A 19,303-nucleotide genomic window follows, 5' to 3' on the forward strand; every position below is an offset into this window, starting at 1 on the left:
GGCATCGACGCTCCGCAGGTGCCATTTTGCTCTAGGGCACCGCCGTGGGCGGTGTGCCGCGGCCATGTTAGTTCGGGGCACCGCCGCGAGGAGTTGGAAAAGAGGAGACGATGACAGAAAAGGTGAGCGGAGCTGTCGAGCCCGCAGGCGCTGAGGGGCTCAGGATAAGGGAGCGAAGCCGTCAGCGTCCCCGGAGCCGCAGCCGTCCCGGATGCATTGCTGAGTCCCCGCGGAAAGCGGGCTGAGCCGCCATGTTGAAGCTGGGCAAACCGAAGCGAGAAACGCTGCCATATTGGATCTCGTCCAGCGTGGTGGTGCATGGGGGTAGGCTGCAGAGAGGGAGCCCAGGCGAGCCCACTGACTGCCGCGTCGCGCCCTGACACCGTTTCCCTCCGCCTCTGCGCCAGAAATCGAGCCTCCGGGAGGGAGGTGCGGTGACTGCCTTGGTTTATTGTGGTCCTGGGCGAACATGTGCGCCAGCCATCTTTCTTGGGGGCAACTCGGAGCGGTCTAGCTAGTGTCTGACGCATGTGATCGCCCTCACCATCTTGCTTACGGGCACTCTGCACTTTTGCCCTGGTTCACTAACCCGGATGAAGCCCCCGTGTCCGCCATTTTTGTTCTGGGCGGCCCCGGAAGGGGAGGCGGGCTCTGCGCAGAGTGGGCGGGGCGTGTGGGCGGAAGTGACGCGGGACGCCGCCATACCTCTTGAGGGCGGTGACGGCGCCTGGCCGTCCATGCTGGCTCCGGGCACGTGAGTGGAGGCGGCGTTGTGAACCCGGGTATGGGGAGGCTTTGGCCGTGCCGAGGCCCAGAGGCGCGGGGAGCGCCAGCGGCTCACGGGAGGGGCGCGGCTGGCATGGCTCAGCTCGTCCAGCCACCCGAGGCTGAGGGCTGGAACTGCGTCCCGCGGGCACCCGTCGTGTCCGTGGCGAGGCAAGGCCTAGACAGCCTCGTCTTCCAGGGCTCGGATCCACCGGGAGGCCTTGGCTTTGGGCGTGTGCGGCGTACACGGCTTCGCGGGGTCGTTCGGAGGGGTTCAGGGCGCCCCGCACCCGGTCAAAGGCGGGACTTCCGGTCCGGGCCCCCACCTGGGCGGGATTTCCTGTTTTCCTCCCAGAGCAGTGGTTCTTGGCTGGCTCCCGGGTGTGGTGGGGTGCTGAGCCCGGCATTCACCCCGCCCCAGCATCCATGCCTTCACCCCCGATCTGACGGGGTGCCCCAGTAGCGGCCCTCGGTCACCGGGGGACATTCCTCTGCCTACACCTCTTAAGAGGCCTGTCACCTCCCGTCCCGCTCCTGGGAGGGTGGACAGCGCGTCTCCTGCCCATCTCTCTCCAGGCCTCCGCTCCTAGGAGGCCGACAGGATTTCCTCCTGGAGGGAAGGCTAGGAGACCGCCACCACTTGGCCATTTTCCTGTCGGGCCACGGCCTCGAGTCCCCAGGCCTTCTCAGAGAGGCCCGTGTAAGTTCTCCTCTTCCTTTTTGCCTCTGGCTCTTCTCTGAAGTCAGGGTACAGTCACAAGCCATTCTCTTCGTTTTCTCCCAAGATCTGGTGCAGAAACGACTGGGTATGGTTGTCCTTTTCCCATGTTACTTTAATGGAAGCCTCTGCTTCGTAGGGACTGGATAGTGTGAGCCCAGGCTGATGTGTCCTCATATGAGTCATTTTCCTGCCCTAAGCCTTTTTTCCCCTCCATCAGATGGAAGAAATGTGTGTTGTGTTTTTGTGACTGGGCATGTCCCAGGGCTGTGAGATTTAGGGTCACACAGATAGGAGTTTGGGTCCCCTCTTGTACCTTGTTATATCTGTGTGCCTACTGGGCCCAGTGTGGCAGGTTGTCTGAGCCTCACTTTTCCTACCTGGAGCAGAAGATTGTAATATGTAAAGCAGCCAGAATGGCAGGTGGGCTAAAGAACAGGCTTTGGAGCCAGTTGCTGTCAGGTGGCTCACACCTCTATCCCTCGTTACTCAGGAGGCTGAGATTGAGATCAAGTTTTGAAGTCAGCCTGCAAAAAGCAGCACTGAAGGTGTGACTCAAGTGGTGGAGCACTAGCTGTCAGCAAAAAGCTGAGCAAAAGCCAGAGGCCCTGAGTTCAAGCCATAGTACTTGCACCAAAGATAAGAACAGGCTCTGAATCCAGGCTATCCATGTCATAACTACAATTCTGCCTCTTTCTTAGCATGAGGCGGTGTTGGTGGCAGGATGATTGCAGCTCTCATGGGAGGGAGGGTTGTCTGAGGGCCTTGCCTGGCCGCAGGCAGGATTCGCTTTCCTCTAGTCTGGTTAGCAGCTGCATCTTGGTGAGTGAGCTAGGTGAGAACTGTGGAGTCACTGCATAAGTAAGTTTTCAGCAAATTGGCTCCTATGACTGATGCTGGTAAAAAGCCTACACACTGATGCTGTGGCCCTTGAGGGGCTTGAATCCTCCAGTGCATTCACTGTCTCTTCAAGGAGGCTCCCAGCTGTCCACTAACTCTGTCTCAATGGCTGTGGTTAGTGGGGAAGAAAGAGGCACAGAGACAACCAGTAAGTGAGCCAAGGGCACACAGCAGTTTTCAGTCAGTTCAAGTGGAAACCCAGTGTTCTGCCTCTTGGTTTTCTCACTGTTGTAGTGTGCCTTGGGCACACCTGTCTAGAGGGACACAGCTCCCTGACCTGGGGGAGGTCATGGACTGAGAGGAGGCAGGCAGTGGCACAGCTGCCACTAGCTTGAATGACAGGAACTGGAGTGGAGGGAATTGAGGCTTCCAGAGAAGTTTTGCAGGAAGAAAGGTGGTCTGTGTGGGCGTGCACACCATTCTCCCCTTCATTACCTCTTAGCCCAGGCTCCAGTACGGGAGCAGACAGGGAATGGGCTGTGCATGTCACTCAGACACTGTGGATGGGAACCCCGGATGAGGAAGAGTCCTCTTCACAGGGCTGAGGGATTGGCAATGCCAGGTGGGCCCATGTCGGCCTCAGCAGGGCTGGGGCCAGCCAGGGCCGTGGTACCAGGCACACGTTGTTTTGTAGCATTACCTACAGCTGTGAGAGAAAACAGCTGGGATCTGCTGTCGCCAGCGGGTGTCATATGTCATCTTCTGACAGTCGGTGGCAGGCACATTGCTACCAGCAACTTTTCCTCATGCTTATTTGCATTAGCTACCACAGTCTGAGGCCTCCAGAGTTAGGTGTCCGATAGATTCTGTGAGGGACAGGGCGGAGTGAGGAGGGACGTGGCTGGGCCATGGTGACACGGGGCAGGTGGCAGGAAATTTGGAGAAAGCACCACACTCGGCTGGGACAAGCAGGGTGTCACTGGTGTTCAGGGGACCCAGGCCTCAGTTTCCCTATCACGCTCTGCCCTACAGGGCGCGGATGGCGTCGGGGCGGCCGGAGGAGCTGTGGGAGGCTGTGGTGGGGGCTGCCGAACGCTTCCGAGCCCGGACTGGCACAGAGCTGGTGCTGCTGACCGCCGCACCACCGCCACCACCCCGCCCAGGGCCCTGCACCTACACTGCCCATGGCCGAGGGGCCCTGGCTGAGGCCGCCCGCCGCTGCCTCCATGACATCGCTCAGGCCCACAAGGTCGCCGCTGCTGCCCGGCCCCCCGGTCCCCCCCCTGCCCCACAGCCACCCAGTCCTCTTCCCAGCCCACCCCGGCCCGTGCTGGCCCGAGAGGAAGAAGAGGAAGATGAGGATGAACCCACAGAGACGGAGACCTCTGGAGAGCGGCTGGGAGGCAGTGATAATGGAGGTGAGAGGGCTGGGGGGAGGGCGGCTCAGTGGCCTTGTCCTGGTCAGCTTTCCTGGGAGAGACGCTGCTGATGCCATTCAAGCTGCACTTCCAAGGTCCTCCGGAGAGGCTGGCTTAGGGTGGGGGGTGTGTCCTCTCGTCTTGTACGTACCTTTTCCCAGTGGAAATCAGGGCTCAATGCTTGTCATCTCACCTTCCAGGAAAGCCACTGGCCAGGGAAGAACCAGGTGGGCTTTGGTTTTTCTGTGAGAGGGAGGGAGAGAGGAGAAGATTTGGAAACTGGATGCTTCCTAGAGGTTGGACTGTAATACTAAGGCTTTAAGGAGTAAGAGTTCATTTGTTATTACTCGTGGCCAACCTCTTCTCTGTTGCTGAGGAAACCACTAGAGAGCAGGTTCAAATCTTCCTAGCGGTGCCACTTTTTAAGCTGTGAGCCCTCAGGCAGGTGACATGCCCCATGTCTCCAGTAGCCCTTCTAGGTCCATCCTCTCAGCCAGGGTCACACCATCCCAGGCACATTAGAGGTGTCACAGTTATGCTGGTTCCCAAGGACAACAGGTAGCCAGAGATGATTCTGCCAGTGATGAGGCCGGGGCAGGCTGTGGGAAGAGCCTGCCATGTGGGCAGCCTCTGTGGGCCTGCACCATCCACAGGGCTCTTTGTGATGGATGAGGATGCCACCCTCCAGGACCTGCCCCCTTTCTGTGAGTCAGATCCGGAGAGCACAGATGGTGAGTGGCCCTTGTCCCTGGATCTCAGCACCTGGGTCCTGAGCAGAGACAGGGACTAAAGTTGGTCCTGTTCTTGCAGATGGCAGCCTGAGTGAAGAGACCCCAGCTGGCTCCACCACCTACTCGGTGCCCCCTGCCTCTGCATTGCCCACCCAGCAGTATGCCAAGTCCTTGCCTGTGTCCGTGCCTGTCTGGGCCTTCAAGGAGAAGAGGGCAGAGGCGCGGTCCTCGGATGAGGAGAATGGGCCGGTGAGGGCAGGGGGGACTGGACATCGGGGTTGGGTCAGAGCCACTGCCTCCAGGAAGCCCTTGGTAGAGCAGGAATCACTGTCAGCTCCTGGGTGGGACTGTGGTGGGGTCTCCTCAAAGCCCCTTGGCCTTATGTCCTGGTGGCGCATGGGGAGCAGCTTCAGTTATTGAACACTCAGGCTGAGGCCTGCCACTTCCGTGGCTAGGAGGGCTGTGTCCTTATTCCCGTTCAGCCTCCTAGCTATGGCTGCTGGGCCCTGGCTGTGTTCTTGGATGTGGGGCTAGGCTGACTGTATGGTGGTGGCCCTGTGATGTCCTGAGCTGTCACTACATCTGAGCCCTTGCTAGCCCCTCTTTCCGGGGGGACGGAGGCTTATGGAGGTTCCCTGCTGGTGGGTGGCAGCGACTTGATGGAACCTGCAGCTTGAATCCTGAGACCAGGCCTGTACAGGGTAGCAACTGGGCAGCCATGGGGCCAGCAAAGGGCCATGGGGCTAGGAGGCTTCCTGGAGGAGGTAGTAGCTGCCCATGGGGTACAGCAGCTCCTACCCAGAGCAGGATGGTGGTGGATCGGCACTAGGGCCTGGGCTGGGGGGGTGGGAGGACGAGGCCCCAAGTGTGGGCCCTGACTCCCCGGGGGTCTCGGTTTCCGCAGCCTTCCTCACCGGACCTGGACCGCATCGCAGCCAGCATGCGCGCACTGGTGCTGCGGGAGGCCGAGGACACCCAGGTCTTTGGGGACCTACCGAGGCCACGCCTTAACACCAGCGACTTCCAGAAACTGAAGCGGAAATACTGAGGCCCCCCAGGGAGCGAGGTTCCCGGGCCGCGGCTGCCCTGCCACACACACACACTATACACGCTACATAACACTACACACACAAACGCCCCGCCCCGCCCCCGGGGCCCGCCAATCGGAGGGGCGTGCGGGCCCGGCAGTGGGCGGGCCCAGCCAATCGCTGCCTCCTCGTGAGGGGGCGGGGCCTTCCTGTTTCCCGATTGGTCCGTCAGCCCTTTTCCTGCCCAGCGACTGTGTTCGCGCGGTGGGATTGGCTCGCTTCTTCCTGGGCGTGGCTAGCGTCGCTGTGAATCTCAGTGCCACTAAGCTGGAGTCGCCCGTCGGCGGCTCAGGGCCCGGAAGCGCCCGGCCGAGTCCCAGGATTGGCCCGTGGAGCCCACGGCCTGGTGACTGGGCGCCTCTTCCACGTGATAGGCCGCAATCAGCCGCGCGGTGGCGTGGCCAAGTATCCCTGCCGAGCCCTGAATTTACACTTTACTGCGGCCGTCATTTTTTTGCCCGTCCTGACAATTGTACCCCTAGTTCTCTCAGGGATGGCCCAGTCCTGTCCCTGCGTCTCATCGGTCCTGTCCCACAACAGCCTGCCAAACAATCTCGTCCTTGCATTCAGGACAGTACCAGCTCTCGCCCCTTCCCCCCACCCCCACAGGTGCCTTAAAGGGCCCTCGTCCGCCCTAGGTGGGGGGCAGGGGCTTCACTCTCCTGCCCGGAAGTGGCAAAGAGAGTGGGGGTGGGATTCGGAGGTTGGGAGGGGCGCTCTGAGATTAAAGTTTTACCTCTAATAAGTGAGCGTCAGGTGTTGAGTGTTTTAACTTTTTTCTCAAGGCTAGAATTCTACCACTTGAGCCACAGCTCCACTTCCGGCTTTTTTTGTCTTATGTGGTGCCGAGGAATCAAACCCAGGGCTGTGTGTGTGCTAGGAAAGCACTCTACCACTAGGCCACACTCCCGGCCTCCAGACTTTTTTGGGGGGTGGGGTGTGTCATGGGGCTTGAACTTGGCCTGGGCGCCGTCCCTGAGCTCTTCAGCTCAAAGTTACCGCCCCTACCCTTGAGCCAAGCCCCACCTCCCATTTTCTAGAGGTTAATTGGAGACAGTCTCGGGTATTTCCAAACTTCTTTTTAGGATAGGGAGACTGAATCCGCGTTTCGCATCAACACGAGACTTAAACAGGGTTTGCTGCCATCCACATGTTCGTTGTTGGGCTATCAGTGGGAAATGGGTATCTTCACTGCAAGAAAAACCGCCTCAGGGCCTGGAGTTTGGTCTAGTGGTAGAGTGCTTGCCTAGCATGCACGAGGACCCGGGTTCAATTCCTCGGTACCACATACATAGAAAAAGCTGGAAGTGGTGTTGAGGCTCAAGTGGTAGAGCTCTCGCCTTGAGAAAGTCCAAGGACAGTGCTCGGACCCTGAGCTCAAGCCCAGGACTGGCAAAAGAAAAACCTCTCGGGAGCAAGACAGAGCATCAAGCTGTGATGGGTGCGATCGTGGGGTGGGGGCTCGGGTTTCTTCCACTGGCAAAAGGGTCGCCAAAGGGCACCACAGGCTTTTCTCTACTCGGGAGAAGGGGACAAGGAGAATCTGCAGATGGAGGCTCCAGGCGCCCCCTGCCGGCCAGATTCCCACGCTGCGGCCGGGGAGCCGGCCAGGGAGGGCTCCGCGGGGCCCGAACCGCGAGGGGCGTGGCCAGCCCGGTGGGCGGGGCCGCCTGCGGCGTCACTTCCGCCTTCCGGAAGTGCGGCGGCGTGCGGCAGACCCGGCTTCTCGCGCGGCTACCGAGTTCTCCGGTGACCTACCGGGAGGCGCGTTTACGCGTACGGGGGGTGGACACCCTCCCCGCCCCCCGGGGCCGGAGAGGCGTTGTTGCCTGAGAGACGGCCGGCACCCGAGGCTTGGCAGCCGAAAGAGGAAGTGTCCAGTGACCGGGGAAGGAGGCAGGACTCCGGTCCCCCGCCCTCCTAGGCTGGCACCACGATGGCCGAGGGGGAGGCTCGAGGCCGCCTGTGGCTAGAGAGCCCCCCAGGGCGAGCGCCCCCCATCTTCCTGCCCCCGGACGGGCAGGCCTTGGTCCTGGGCCGCGGACCCCTCACCCGGGTGACAGACCGGAAGTGCTCCCGAAGCCAAGGTGGGTGGGGCCTCGCCCGGGGGCGGGACCCGAGCGGGGGCGCGTGGCTGCCAGCAGTCTGTCCTGAAGCCGGCGGGTGTTCTTGGGGAGCTCAGGAACCAGCCAGGGGCGGGGAGCGTGGGGCGAATCCCTGGAGAACTCACCTGGGCACAGGAGGTGTCGAGGGCATCTGGAAGCCTGAAACGGGCCACCGCCCTACAGACCCCCTGAAGAAATGTAAACGTCCCTGGCCCTAAGTGTCCTCACCTGGACGCAACCCCGAGCAAATCGCAATTGTAGGTGGTCCTAGGGAGTCTCCCGCTTCTGGGTGGGTGGAGGGAGGCGGTGGTGGCTTGGACGCTGTTCTCTGCTGTTGCTAAGGGCTGGGAGCATATCCTAACTTGGCCCCTTCAACCCTCAGTGGAGCTGATTGCAGACCTGAAGACCCGGACGGTGACAGTAAAACAGGTACCCTGGCTTTAGCAAGGGGCTGGGGGGGAGGGACCTGCAGTGTATGTCGAGAACTCACACCATGGTAGGGAATTTTTTTTTTTTTTTTTTTTTTGCCAATTCTGGGGTTTGAACTCAGGACCTGGGCGCTGCTCCTTGTGACCTTTCTCAAGGCTAGCGTTCTACCATTTGAGCCACTTCTGGCTTTTTTTCCCTGTGTATGTGGTACTAAGGAATCCAACCCAGGGCTTTGTGCACTTCAGCTCAAGGCTACCACCCTATTCCTTGAGCCACAGTGCCACTTCCAGTTTTCTAGTGGGGTGCTGGGCTGACTGAACCACTGTCCTCAGATTTCAGCTTCCTAAGTAGCTAGGATCCCAGGCATGAGCCACAGGGAACTAATTGAACAAAATTGGAAGCTTATAACCTTTTCAAGGCCCTGATGGATGATGTAGCCAAGAGTTGGGGCTTGAAGCTCTGATTGGTAGGTGAGAAAGTTCAGCATCTTCAGTTGGAAGAGGCTTTTGGAGTAGAGTTATTCCCAGCTATTCCCTTTTTCTCTGCAGCTGGGGGTTAACCCTACAACTGCTGGAATTCAGGAATTGAGGCCAGGGTTGGAGACATCTCTTGGGGTCGGGGACACACTATATTTGGTCAATGGCCTCCACCCGCTGACCCTGCGCTGGGAAGATACCCACACAGCAGACCTCCAACCCGATACTCTACCTGAGACCCCATTGGTGACCACTCACAAGGAAGAGGAGAGGGAGGAGAAAGCCCAACAGCAGAAAAAGCGGATCCGAACGACATCCCCAGGCTGGCAGAACTTGGAGAAGCTGCTGGTGTTCACAGCACCTGGCGTGAAGCCCCAAAACAGGGTGAGGGTCACCGGAGAGCAGTGGGAACCAGACCCAATAGAGAGGCCGAGGATGGAGCAGGGGCAGCTGTGAGGGCCTGCTGCCCACGAGGACCGGGCTTCAGCGATGCCAGCGTTTCTGCCGTGCAGTCGTGGAGTTACTCTCAATACTGGAAGCACGGGTGGCCTGCTGGGTTATCAGTGTCCTGTAGAAGCCTTGTTCTGGTTTTGGCTGTTGAGGTTATTAGTCCGCTCAGGAGGATCAGCCCAGGGCCAATGGTGGGTGTTACTGTGCCCACCCACATGAGTGGGCTGGGGCCCAGGAGAGACAGGAGGCCGTGTGGGCCAGGCCTTGTGCTCAGGGGTGGTGGGGCTGCATCCTCTGAGCAGAGTCCTTGCACATGACGCGTGGGCCTGTGCCTCTGTGTCCTCCCCTCTGAGGCAGTTGGGTCTGACTGAGAGGGCAGGTGAGAGCCACTGCCCTGTGTTTGGTGGTCCCAGGTGGCTGCCTTTGATCTGGATGGGACTCTCATCAGCACCCGTTCTGGAAAGGTCTTTCCCACTGGCCCCAGTGACTGGAGGTGAGAAGGGGCCGGAGAGGGGGCTGAGTGACACCAGGAACCCCTGGCCCTGCTCACCAGCTGCTTCCCATCTGTCTTAGGATCTTATACCCGGAGATTCCTCGGAAGCTCCAGGCGCTGCATGCTGAGGGCTACAAGGTGTGTGTGCACAGGCACGCTGCAGGTCAGCGGGGGGCCTTGGTGAAGGACCTCCCGGTGACACCATCTGCTCCTCAGCTGGTGATCTTCACCAACCAGATGGGCATTGGACGAGGGAAGCTGCCAGCAGAGGAGTTCAAGGCCAAGGTGGAGGCTGTGTTGGAGAAGCTGGGAGCTCCCTTCCAGGTATGGCTAGAGGAGGCTGCGTGGTCATGGGAAGGAACAGAGGCCTTGCCAGGAGAATGGGGACCCTGAAAGAGCCAGCCCCATTGTGAGACCTGGGCAGAGAATGGGGCATACCCACTGTGTGCTGGAGGAGCTGGGGGTGCCTAGATCTCTGCCACACCCACAGGTACTGGTGGCCACGCATGCAGGGCTGTATCGGAAGCCAGTGTCGGGCATGTGGGATCACCTGCAGGAGCAGGTGAGCCGCCCCTCCTTCCACCTCACCCCCACACCTCCTCCCTGCGCCTCCACTCCTCTGCCTCCCTTGATCCTTGCTATCTGTGTCTAGCTGTCCCAGGGGTAGCTTGAGTTCAGTGGTCTTTAGCCATGAAAACCAAAGTGGCTGGGGATGCCCATGTGTGCCAAGGACTAGGGTGACTGTGGCCTGAGCACCTGGCCGTGTGGGACGTTAGGGGTCATTTTGGCTGTGGTGGTTGCAGCCTCTCTGAGAAGGCATCCCCTTTTCAGTAGAGGTTGACGAATAAAGCCACAGGGCTGGGCGTAGCAGGCTGGGCCACAGGTAACTGGACCCAGTGTGCCCTCTGGTGGCTGCCAGGAGGCAGAGGCTGGGGATCCAGGCTCCAAGAGGAGTCCAGGTCCCGAAGCATAGTGACCAGGAGGGAAAGGGACGTGAGGTGCGGGGTCCCACCTGGTGCAGGGGACAATGGAGCAGTCCCTTCCTTCTATGCGGGGTGTTGGGGTGCTCAGTGGCTGTCTCTCCCAGGCCAACGAGGGCGTGTCCATCTCCATCACTGACAGCGTGTTTGTGGGCGGTAAGGCCGGGCTTCCGGGGATGGGGGAGGCCCTGGGTCCTGGCTGGGTGGAACACAGGCGCCCTGGGTTCCAGATGCGGCCGGTCGCCCTGCCAACTGGGCTCCGGGGCGGAAGAAGAAGGACTTCTCCTGTGCGGACCGCCTGGTAAGCCCGGGTCGGGGCCCCCGCTGCTCCCCTGCCCGGCCCTGCCCGACCCTGTGCACCTCTGCCTTTGCTCCCCAGTTTGCTCTCAACCTCGGCCTGCGCTTCTCCACGCCGGAGGAGTTCTTCCTGCAGTGGCCCGCAGCCCGCTTCGAGCTCCCAGCCTTTGACCCGGTGAGTTGGGGGGAGGCGGGCGACCCCACCTGGACCCCCACCTGGACCCCCACCTCGGCCCTCATGCCTCTCCGTGTCGTCTAACCCAGAGGACCGTGCCGCGGTCCGGGCCCCTCTGCCTGCCGGAGTCCGCCGCCCTCTTGAGCCCCAGCCCCGAGGTGGTGGTCGCCGTGGGATTCCCTGGGGGTGAGATGCCCTGACGCCCCCCTTGGGGTCCGGTCACCCCCGTCCGCGCCCTCGCGAGCCCCCACTGACCGGTGCCGCCCCTCCAGCCGGCAAGTCCACCTTCCTCCAGCAGCACCTGGTGTCGGCCGGCTACGTCCACGTGAACAGGGTGCGACCCCGGGCCGCCTCTCCCCCATCTGCAGGGCAGCCGGGCCGCCGCCGCCGCCGCCCGCCCGCCCGCCGCCGACTGTCCCCGCCCTCCTGTCCCCGCCCAGGACACGCTGGGCTCCTGGCAGCGCTGCGTGAGCGCCTGTGAGTCGGCGCTGAAGCAGAAGAAGCGGGTGGTGATCGACAACACCAACCCAGACGTCCAGAGCAGAGCCAGGTGGCTAGGAAGGGCCTGGAGGGCCGCGGGAGGCCCCCGGGACCTGGGGACACCTGCGGGCGGGACCGGAGCGCCCGGGGCCTGACGCCCTGCCGCCCTCACAGGTACATCCAGTGCGCCCGGGACGCCGCCGTGCCCTGCCGCTGCTTCCTCTTCCCCGCCACGCTGGAGCAGGCGCGCCACAACGCCAGGGTGGGTCGGCCCCGCCTACCCCGCTGTCCCCGCCCCTCCGGGCCGGCCCCGCCCACCCCGCTGTCCCCGCCCCGCCCCCTGGGGCCTGGCCCCGCCCCCGGGTAACCCGCGGGCGCGTTTCCCCTGCAGTTCCGGGAGATGACCGGCTCTTCGCACGCGCCCGTGGCGGACATGGTCATGTTCGGATACAGGTACCTCGCGCGGGCCGGGGCCCGATGGGTGGCGCCTCCCCCGCCCTCACTGTCCTGTCCGCCCCCAGGAAGCAGTTTGAGGCCCCCACGCTGGCCGAGGGCTTCTGTGCCATCCTGGAGATCCCGTTCCGGCTGCAGCTGGCGCCACAGCTCGAGCGACTGTACCTCCAGTTCTCGGAGGGCTGAGCTCTGGCCTGCACCCCGAAATAAATTCTATTTTTGTTCAAGCCTGGGCGGCTGTTGCTGGGAGGGTGCGCCGCCTGCCCTGGGGCCTGACCCCTCCCGCCCCCCATGCCCCCCCCTCCCGCGCTGGCCAGGCCCAGCGGCTCGCACACGGCTGGGCTCGGGCCATGTGACCTGCTTCCCCCCCCCCCCCCCCCCCCCGCCGCTGCCACGACCCTGGGACCCCAGGCGCAGCTGCATGGGATGCCTGGTGCTGACATGAGGAGGTTCCAGAGGTTAACGGCCACCGGCTTGAGGCAGCTGGCGAGCACTACCCGTGCCAGGTGAGCCGGTGACCGACCTGCAGCCGTGGTCCCCTCCTAGAAGCCCCCCAACCTCCACCGACAGGATGGCCGCAGGTGTGAGTGGGGCACAGCCTGCGCCCCAGCCTTGCAGGAGGCAGTGATAAGGGGTTAAAAGACTTTATTAGGGAACAGCACAGAGGCAGGGGCTCTCCTCGGTGACCACGGGGCGCTGTCGTCATGGAGCTGGGCAGGCGCAGTTCCCGGGGCCCCTGCTCAGAAGCATGTAACCTGGGAGGACACAGTGCAGAGGCTGGCGCACGCCCCCCCACCACACACACACACACACACACTTGGCCTGGAGCCTGCAGGGAGGATGGGAAAGGCCGGGGGTGGGACCACAGGCCCGGGTCCTGGGACTCATCGGAGGCCACTCACCAGTCTCCGCGGGGTCTCGTCTGGGACTCCTGAAGGCCCACTGGGGCCACTACCCCCCCATCTGCGGGCGAGAGAGGGGCGGTGAGCGGCGGGCGGGCAGGGGCGCCGCGGCCGGGAGGTTGGGCTGGGGGCCGCGCTCACCCCGCGCTGCTGCTGCTCCTGCTCCAGGTTCCGCTGCAGCACCTGCTGCTGGTTGGCGATGACGCGGCGGATGCCGTTGACGAAGTTGCTCTGGTCGTGCGGGATGAGGCCGATGAAGATCTTCTTCTCGGAGGAGTAGAGCAGCATGAGCACGCGGATCTCGCAGGAGGCCTTGTAGGAGAAGTGCACACAGCCCGCCTGGGGGCGCGGGCGCGTCACTGTCACTGCGGGCCTGGGCCTGGGCCTGGGCCTGGGCGGCTCGGAGAGGCTGGGAGAGGCTGGGTGGCGGCAGGGATGGGCTCGGCCCGCCCGCCTTCCCGCCACCCTTATGGTCCGCGCTGGCAGCCGCCTCGGCCGAGCCTGGCTCAGAGCCACCCGGAGGCGGGCGGGCCCTGGCCGGCGCGGGCAGGGGGCCCGGGGACGCGGGGTCTCCGGCACTCACAAAGCCGTTGTCCATGATCCGGCAGAGGCTCTTGAGCGTCTCCAGGTCCTTGGTGAAGTGGAACTGCACCAGGCGCGAGTTGCGGAAGAGCGGCACGAGCGTGGTCTGCGGGCGGCGGCGAGGCGCGGTGAGCGGTGCAGGGAGCCCGGCCCGCCCCGCCGCCCTGCCCGGCGCCGTCCCGGCCCCCGGCCCCGCCCCGGCCCCCGGCCCCGCTCTCACCAGCAGCTGCTGCGGGATGAGCTGCATGCACAGCTTCCGCGGCCACTGCTCCGTCCTCCTGTGGACACGAGGGGCGTCAGCGCGGGGCGCCAGCGCGGGCTCCCCGCGCCCCGGCCCCGCACTCACAGGATCTCCCCCTGGTTCACGTAGACGTGGGACGGCAGCCACCTCTTGGACCGGCTGTTGGGCTCAGGCCTGGGCTTTGGGGCAGAGCAAGGGGGCGTCTCAGGCCAGGCCGGGAACCCCGCCGCCCCCGCCGCCCCGCCCGGGCCGGGCTCACCTCCTGCCACTCCATCACCCCGCTCCACGCCAGGAACTTGTTGTTGACGATCTGCACAGGCCCCGAGTGCATGCCCGGGCCCACGGCCTGCGGGGGAGGCAGCGCAGCGTGGGACGCGGCCTGGAGGCCCGGGCCCTGCCCCGCGCCCCACGCCCCGGCCCCGCTGCCGCGGGCCTTCACCGCACCCCGGTGAACAACCGAGGCCCACCTGCTTGCGCGTGGTGATGACCTGGCGGATGGCGTTGACGAAGCCGCTCTGGTCGTAGGGGATGAGGCCCATGAAGATCTTCTTCTTGGACGAGTAGAGCAGCATGAGCACGCGCACCTCGCACGGGGAGATGTGCGGGAAGAGCATGCAGCCCGCCTGCGGGGAGGGCGCCGGTCAGCTCATTAAACCACGCGCTGGCTCTCCCCAAAGCACTCCGTGTCGCCAGCCTCGCGGGAGACCAACGTCGAGGCCTCAGGGCCTCTGACCTCGCCTGAGCAGAAGCCCCTGGGCCTGCACCCCACATTACCAGTGGGGAGGGTTTACTGTGCCAGCTCCACCTCTCTGTGCGGGCGGTGGCATCCCTCCAGGGCCCCCCACTCACGAAGCCGTTGCCCATCACTCGGCAGAGGCCCTTGAGCGAGTCGCAGTCTCTGTTGGTGAAGTGGAACTGGGCCAGCTGAGAGTTTCGGAACAGAGGGCCCAGCGTGGTCTGGGGGGGACAGGGGACGGCGGTCAGCGGGGTGTGGGGCCAGGGGTGGTGGGGTGGAAGCCACGGCGTGAGGCGGGGCCCCTCTCACCAGCAGCTGCTGTGGAATCAGCTGCATGATTAGCTTTTGCGGCCACTGGTCCGTCTCTCTGAGGAAGGGAGAAGGGGAGCGAGTCAGGCGCAGAGCAGGGGAGGGTCTGGGCAGAGAGGGAGGCTGGGCTGAGCACTGGCACTCACAGGTTCTCGCCCCGGTTCACATAGGCCTGGCATGGCAGAATCCGCTTGAGCTTGGCAGTGGAGTCCGAGTAGGGCCTGCGCTTCTGCGGGGTGGGAGGGGTCACGGCCTGGCCTGGGCCTGCGGCCCCCCCACCTCTGCAGACTCACCTCCTGCCACTCCAGGACCCCGCTCCAGGCCAGCAGCTTGTTGCTGAGCCGGTGCTCATTCACCGCCAGTCCCCCGAGGGTTAGCCCTGGTGAGGAGGGCCCAATGGGACCCAGAGCCCCGAAGACCCGAGCGCCTTCCTGTGGCAGAAGGGAAAACCTGAGGCTGGGGCCGCCCATTTCCTACAGGGAAGTAGAGGAATGGCTCCTCTTCTATTTCTCGCCTTTTTTTTTTTTTTTCCTCCTGTTTTTGCCAGTTTGGGAACTTGAACTCAGGGCCAGGGCACTGTCCCCCTTTTTGCTCAAAGCTAGCACTCTACCAGCTTTTTCTGTGTATGTGGCACTGAGAACTTGAACTCAGGGCTTCATGCGTGCTAGGCGAGTGCTCTACCACTAAGTCACACTCACAGCCCTAGTTCTCCCCATCTTAACCCTGCCACACTGAAATAAATCCGTGCTAAAACAGCAACGGACAAACTTCACTTCCAGGCTCTGCTCAAAACCTCGTATCTCAGTGGCCGCAACCTGGCAAAGCTGCCCACCTTGTCCTCATCCCACCGCTGCTCCCAGGATGTTGGCCTACCGGGGTGCTGCCAGCCCCCCACCCTGGGAGCCTCCTGTGCCCACCAGCAGGGCCTTGCACAGCTGCCCCATGCAACAAGCTAGCCCGGCCTGGTGCATAGCTGGCCCTGTCCCCCAGTGCTCAAGAGCCCCAGTGACAAACCACTCTCCAAAGAAAGCTCAGTTGGTGGCAGCCACTGCAGGTCCAGGGCCTCTCCCTCGCTGCCCCCAGGAGACTCGCATGGAGGGTCTCACGACAGAACATGCAAACCACAAAAAAACACAAAGCTCTGAATCCTCACAAGGCACTCAGTGCAAACCAAAGCGCCTCAAAGCCAGCCAGGGAAGGCTATGGAGACGAGGCCTGAAGCTCCTGAACACCCAGCGGTGGATGACTCCTCAGGAAAATATTCTATGTGTTACCTTTGCCTTTTTTTTTGGTGAGGGGGGTAGGGGGGGTCAGTCCCATGACCAGCTTGAATTCAGGGCCTGGCCACTGTCCCTGAGTTTTTTGTTTTTGCTTTCCTCAAGGGTAGCACCACCTCTGGATTTCTGGTGGTTGACTGGAGAGAAGCATCTTACACTTTCTGCCTGTGCTGGCTTGATGCTTTGACCCTCAGGTCTGTCTCCTGAGTAGCAGGATGACAGGAGTGAGCCACCAGTGCCCAGAACCTTCGCCTTCTTGTGATAGCTCATTTTAAACGAGAACAAGAAGCAGGGTTTGTGTGTGACAGGCTACTCAGCCCGGGATCTTGGACATACCAGGCTCTGCCACTTGAGGCACACCTCCATCCCTTTGCTTTAGTTTCTGACAGGGTCCCACTAACTTTGCTCTAGTTGGATCTGGACAGAGATCTCCTTCCTTCCAGCATTTGAGTGGCTGGAATTACAAGCATGTACCACCACACAGGCTTTACATTTTCATTTTTGTGAGGCTCATGATGAATAAAAACAACCAGCATGGCTGCAATCAGGCCAGGTGACCTGGTGATGTGGTCAGGAGGAAAGCCTGCAGCATTTGACAACGAGGAAGCACTGGGATGAAGACAGAATGCCTGCCTGAGGCAGGGAATGGCGGGTGCTGACGCCCTGAATTTCTGCACCATGCAGCATGGATGTCTGGGTGCTGTGCCCCGACCAGAGCCAGGCTCGCTGCCCGCGTTTGGGGGGACTGTACGGACACATGGCCAGCGGTTACTGCCATGCAGACAGGCCCAGATCAGTATCAAGCACACACAATGAGAAGCCCAACATCACTGCCAGCCCCACTCTCCAAGGTGTCAACGTTGTGGATGGCGGGCCCCGCCCCCCCCAACAGTGGGATTGTGGGCAGGCGCCAGCGGGCCCGGCTCTTACAACTCCTAGGGCAGGAGGGGAGCCACAAGTCAGGATCTGGCCCGGGACGCATGCCTTCTTCCCCACGCAGCCCAGCAGCCCAGCACGCCCGCCACGGAGGCGGCGGCCCAGGTGTGGGCTGCGCTGAGGGCCGCGGGGGGGGAGGTGTTAGGGGTGGACAAACGCTCGGGCTTCGCTGTCACTCGTGGCCAAAGTCTTTAACTGAACTGGGAGGCGCCAGAGGCCAGGGCCGTGTCCAACTCCGATCAGACTCGGATCCGCTGGAGCACAGTCGCCGAGGCGACACGGGGCCCGGTGCCAAAGCCCGAGGCCCCCCCCCCAGAGGCTCCCCCACACCTGGGCAAGACGTGCTCGGCGCGTCTGCGCGCGCACTGTCGCGGTGGGCAATCGAGCCCATCCCCCGAGTAGCCCCCGACGTGTGTCACGGGAGTGCGGGGGCCCGAGGCACACCGGGCAGCGCTCGGGCCTCCCAGACCCACCTGCGGGCCGGGGCGCTGCCCTGCGGGCCGGGGCGCCCGCCCCCCGGGAAGGCGGCCTGCATCTGGGTGCAAATCCCAGGTGCAAATCCCAGGTGCGCAGCGCACAGACACCGGCCGCGCTCAACGCCGGGCGCCGCGGGGGCCACGCGCGGGACCCCCGTGCCCCGCGCCCCCCACGCCCGCTCCTCCATTTCCAACTTTGCGCCCCGGGCCTCCCCGCGCCCCTCGCCCGCGCTCCCGCCCGGTTCGGAGTCGGCGGTAACCCGAAGCGCGCCCCGCCCCCGTGCCCCGCGCACCCCCGCCCCGGCCCGGACGCGTAACAAAGGGGAGCCCGGCGCCGGGCAGCGGGGCTCGGGGCGCAGAGGGGACCTCCCGGACCCGGGGACCACGGACAAAGGCGGGCGCCGGGGGCGGGGCCGCGGAAGGCTCTGGAAAGGGCGGGGGGCTCACCATCGGAGGGGCCGAGCGGGCCCGGATCCGCGGCGGCTGCGGGCCTCGAGGCCCGGCTGGCCAGGAGCGGGAACGGACGGCCCGGACGACGAGGGGCCGCGGGGCACGGCCGCGACCCCCGAGCGGGCCCCCGGCGCCGGCGCGGTGCGGGGCACGGCGCGGACGGACCATGGCAGGCGCGGGCCGAGGGGTCGGGCGGGAGCTGCCGCGCGTCGGGCGCAGGGCAGCGGGCGGCACCGACACTGAGGGGCGCGGGCTCGCGGGCCGGAGGAGACGGGCCGGGCCGGGCCGTACCAAGCGCGGGGGACGCCCCGGCGGAGGGGTCGCCGCGACCGAACCACTGTGGCGAGCGGGGAGGGGGATCCCGGCGCGTACCAACCGCGACCGCGAGGGGGTGTGGCCGGGGCGTACCAAAAAAGGCCGGCCGAGCCCCGGAGCGGACGGATTGGCCGTGGCGGCGCGGTGGGCCGTCTCCGGGAGGGGCGGAGCTGCGAAGACGTGCGGGCCAGAAGCCGCTCCGAGGGGGGTGTGGCGGCTGCGAGCCCGCGGTGGGCGGTGTGGCAGACATCAGACGATACCAAGTCGGCCACGGGGGGTGGTGCCACAAGGAGAGCTCACCGAAGTCCCGAGACGACGCCAAGAGACCCGGGGGAAACGAGAGGCCGGACTAGAGGGCCAAGGCACCACGGAAACTACTATGAGGCCTGGGGCTGTGGGGCGCACCACGTTCGCGGGGAGGGTGTTGTTGGCGGTGACGTGGCTAGGGGAGCAGTGGACTACAACTCCCAGAGTGCCACGCGAGGCGGTCTGGGCGGGACCGGAGGCCCCTGGAGACCCCGCTGATCTCAGCTGTTTGCTCATTGGCTCCCGCGCCCAGGCTCCGCCCACCTCCCGGCACCTCCAAGCTTCCAGACTACTCTGGTCCCGCAACTCGTTGGTACAGTCGCGGAACTGAAATGAAATGCTCGCGTCGTGTCTCGAGGTGGACGATTTGTTTCCCTTTCTAGCAGCAGCGAGGGCGTAAGAGGAGCCCTGGGACGCGGGCAGGCGGCGGGGACGGGGTGGCGCCACGCCCCGGCCGGTCTGCGTGTGGCGGGGAGGGTCTGAACCCGGGCCTCGGCGGGCAGGCCGGCCCGCGCCCTTTGGGGCACCAGCCCTGCTGCTTCTGGTTGCTTCTTTTGGAAGCCGAGGCTGCCGAACGTGGCCGCCCCCGCTGGCGCTGCTTCGGGATCCTCGGGGCCTCGGAGGTGCACCACCAGCGAACAGGCTCGCGACATCGCTACTAGAAAGCTGGATCATGCAAGCCAGGTGCTTTTCAGGAGGCTCATGGTTCAAAGCCGGCCTGGGTGAGAAAGCCCGCCAGACTCTTCAATCAATCAGGAAGACACAAGTACACACGCGCGCACACCCCGTGCATTCCTGCCTGCCTTCCATCGCAACAGCACTTGCCCAAGGCACGAGGGTCAGACTTGATTCCAGCCTCCCGCTCATGTTTACAC

General features: G+C 63.7%; 3 protein-coding genes across 9 annotated transcripts; 2 read left to right on the top strand and 1 right to left on the bottom strand.

Annotated features, from left to right (window-relative positions):
- The first annotated feature begins 19 nt into the window (after positions 1–19).
- Positions 20–6,004, top strand: Akt1s1 (AKT1 substrate 1). Of its 6 annotated transcripts, none has more exons than XM_090322437.1 (5): positions 20–122; positions 3,356–3,741; positions 4,395–4,472; positions 4,552–4,721; positions 5,377–6,004. In XM_090322437.1, exons 2-5 carry the CDS (start codon positions 3,363–3,365, stop codon positions 5,518–5,520), a joined length of 771 nt encoding a protein of 256 aa, XP_090178563.1. In that variant the 5' UTR covers positions 20–122; positions 3,356–3,362; the 3' UTR covers positions 5,521–6,004. The 6 variants fall into 6 exon arrangements, with proteins under 6 accessions (XP_090178563.1, XP_090178565.1, XP_090178561.1 ...); XM_090322439.1 differs by lacking the exon at positions 20–122 and adding an exon at positions 148–429; XM_090322435.1 differs by lacking the exon at positions 20–122 and adding an exon at positions 636–754.
- Positions 6,005–7,465: 1,461 nt separating this feature from the next.
- Positions 7,466–12,125, top strand: Pnkp (polynucleotide kinase 3'-phosphatase). 2 transcript variants are annotated; one of them, XM_090322373.1, is made up of 16 exons: positions 7,466–7,647; positions 8,048–8,094; positions 8,643–8,954; positions 9,434–9,513; positions 9,594–9,651; positions 9,730–9,837; positions 10,004–10,075; positions 10,601–10,649; positions 10,724–10,794; positions 10,873–10,965; positions 11,055–11,151; positions 11,238–11,299; positions 11,406–11,515; positions 11,620–11,707; positions 11,837–11,898; positions 11,967–12,125. In XM_090322373.1, the coding sequence occupies exons 1-16, from the start codon at positions 7,497–7,499 to the stop codon at positions 12,082–12,084; spliced, it is 1,578 nt and encodes a 525-aa protein (XP_090178499.1). In that variant the 5' UTR covers positions 7,466–7,496; the 3' UTR covers positions 12,085–12,125. The 2 variants fall into 2 exon arrangements, with proteins under 2 accessions (XP_090178499.1, XP_090178498.1); XM_090322372.1 differs by having other exon boundaries at positions 10,724–10,965.
- Positions 12,126–12,526: 401 nt separating this feature from the next.
- Positions 12,527–18,144, bottom strand: Ptov1 (PTOV1 extended AT-hook containing adaptor protein). Its single transcript, XM_090322494.1, has 13 exons — positions 17,805–18,144; positions 14,962–15,099; positions 14,815–14,897; positions 14,669–14,726; positions 14,473–14,580; positions 14,091–14,246; positions 13,883–13,969; positions 13,729–13,802; positions 13,603–13,660; positions 13,384–13,488; positions 12,942–13,139; positions 12,801–12,861; positions 12,527–12,653 (listed from the first exon to the last, which is right to left on the bottom strand). The coding sequence occupies exons 1-12, from the start codon at positions 17,973–17,975 to the stop codon at positions 12,850–12,852; spliced, it is 1,248 nt and encodes a 415-aa protein (XP_090178620.1). The 5' UTR covers positions 17,976–18,144; the 3' UTR covers positions 12,527–12,653; positions 12,801–12,849.
- Positions 18,145–19,303: the final 1,159 nt, after the last annotated feature.

The sequence above is a fragment of the Megascapheus bottae genome, chromosome 31 (assembly GCF_031878675.1).
Source record: "Megascapheus bottae isolate mThoBot1 chromosome 31, mThoBot2.hap1, whole genome shotgun sequence".
NCBI lineage: Eukaryota > Metazoa > Chordata > Mammalia > Rodentia > Geomyidae > Megascapheus > Megascapheus bottae.

Excerpts from the sequence above, each read along its gene's own strand:
- Akt1s1 (XM_090322435.1), top strand. Across the intron at positions 3,742-4,394 it reads GGGAGGCAGTGATAATGGAG|GGCTCTTTGTGATGGATGAG; the intron begins GTGAGAGGGCTG and ends CACCATCCACAG. Across the intron at positions 4,473-4,551 it reads AGATCCGGAGAGCACAGATG|ATGGCAGCCTGAGTGAAGAG; the intron begins GTGAGTGGCCCT and ends CTGTTCTTGCAG.
- Pnkp (XM_090322372.1), top strand. The coding sequence starts at position 7,497 with ATGGCCGAGGGGGAGGCTCGAGGCCGCCTGTGGCTAGAGAGCCCCCCA. Across the intron at positions 10,076-10,600 it reads GGGATCACCTGCAGGAGCAG|GCCAACGAGGGCGTGTCCAT; the intron begins GTGAGCCGCCCC and ends TGTCTCTCCCAG. Across the intron at positions 11,152-11,237 it reads CGCCGTGGGATTCCCTGGGG|CCGGCAAGTCCACCTTCCTC; the intron begins GTGAGATGCCCT and ends CCGCCCCTCCAG.
- Ptov1 (XM_090322494.1), bottom strand. The coding sequence starts at position 17,975 with ATGGTCCGTCCGCGCCGTGCCCCGCACCGCGCCGGCGCCGGGGGCCCG. Across the intron at positions 13,970-14,090 it reads TCATCACCACGCGCAAGCAG|GCCGTGGGCCCGGGCATGCA; the intron begins GTGGGCCTCGGT and ends CCTCCCCCGCAG. Across the intron at positions 13,489-13,602 it reads TCATCCCGCAGCAGCTGCTG|ACCACGCTCGTGCCGCTCTT; the intron begins GTGAGAGCGGGG and ends CGCCGCCCGCAG.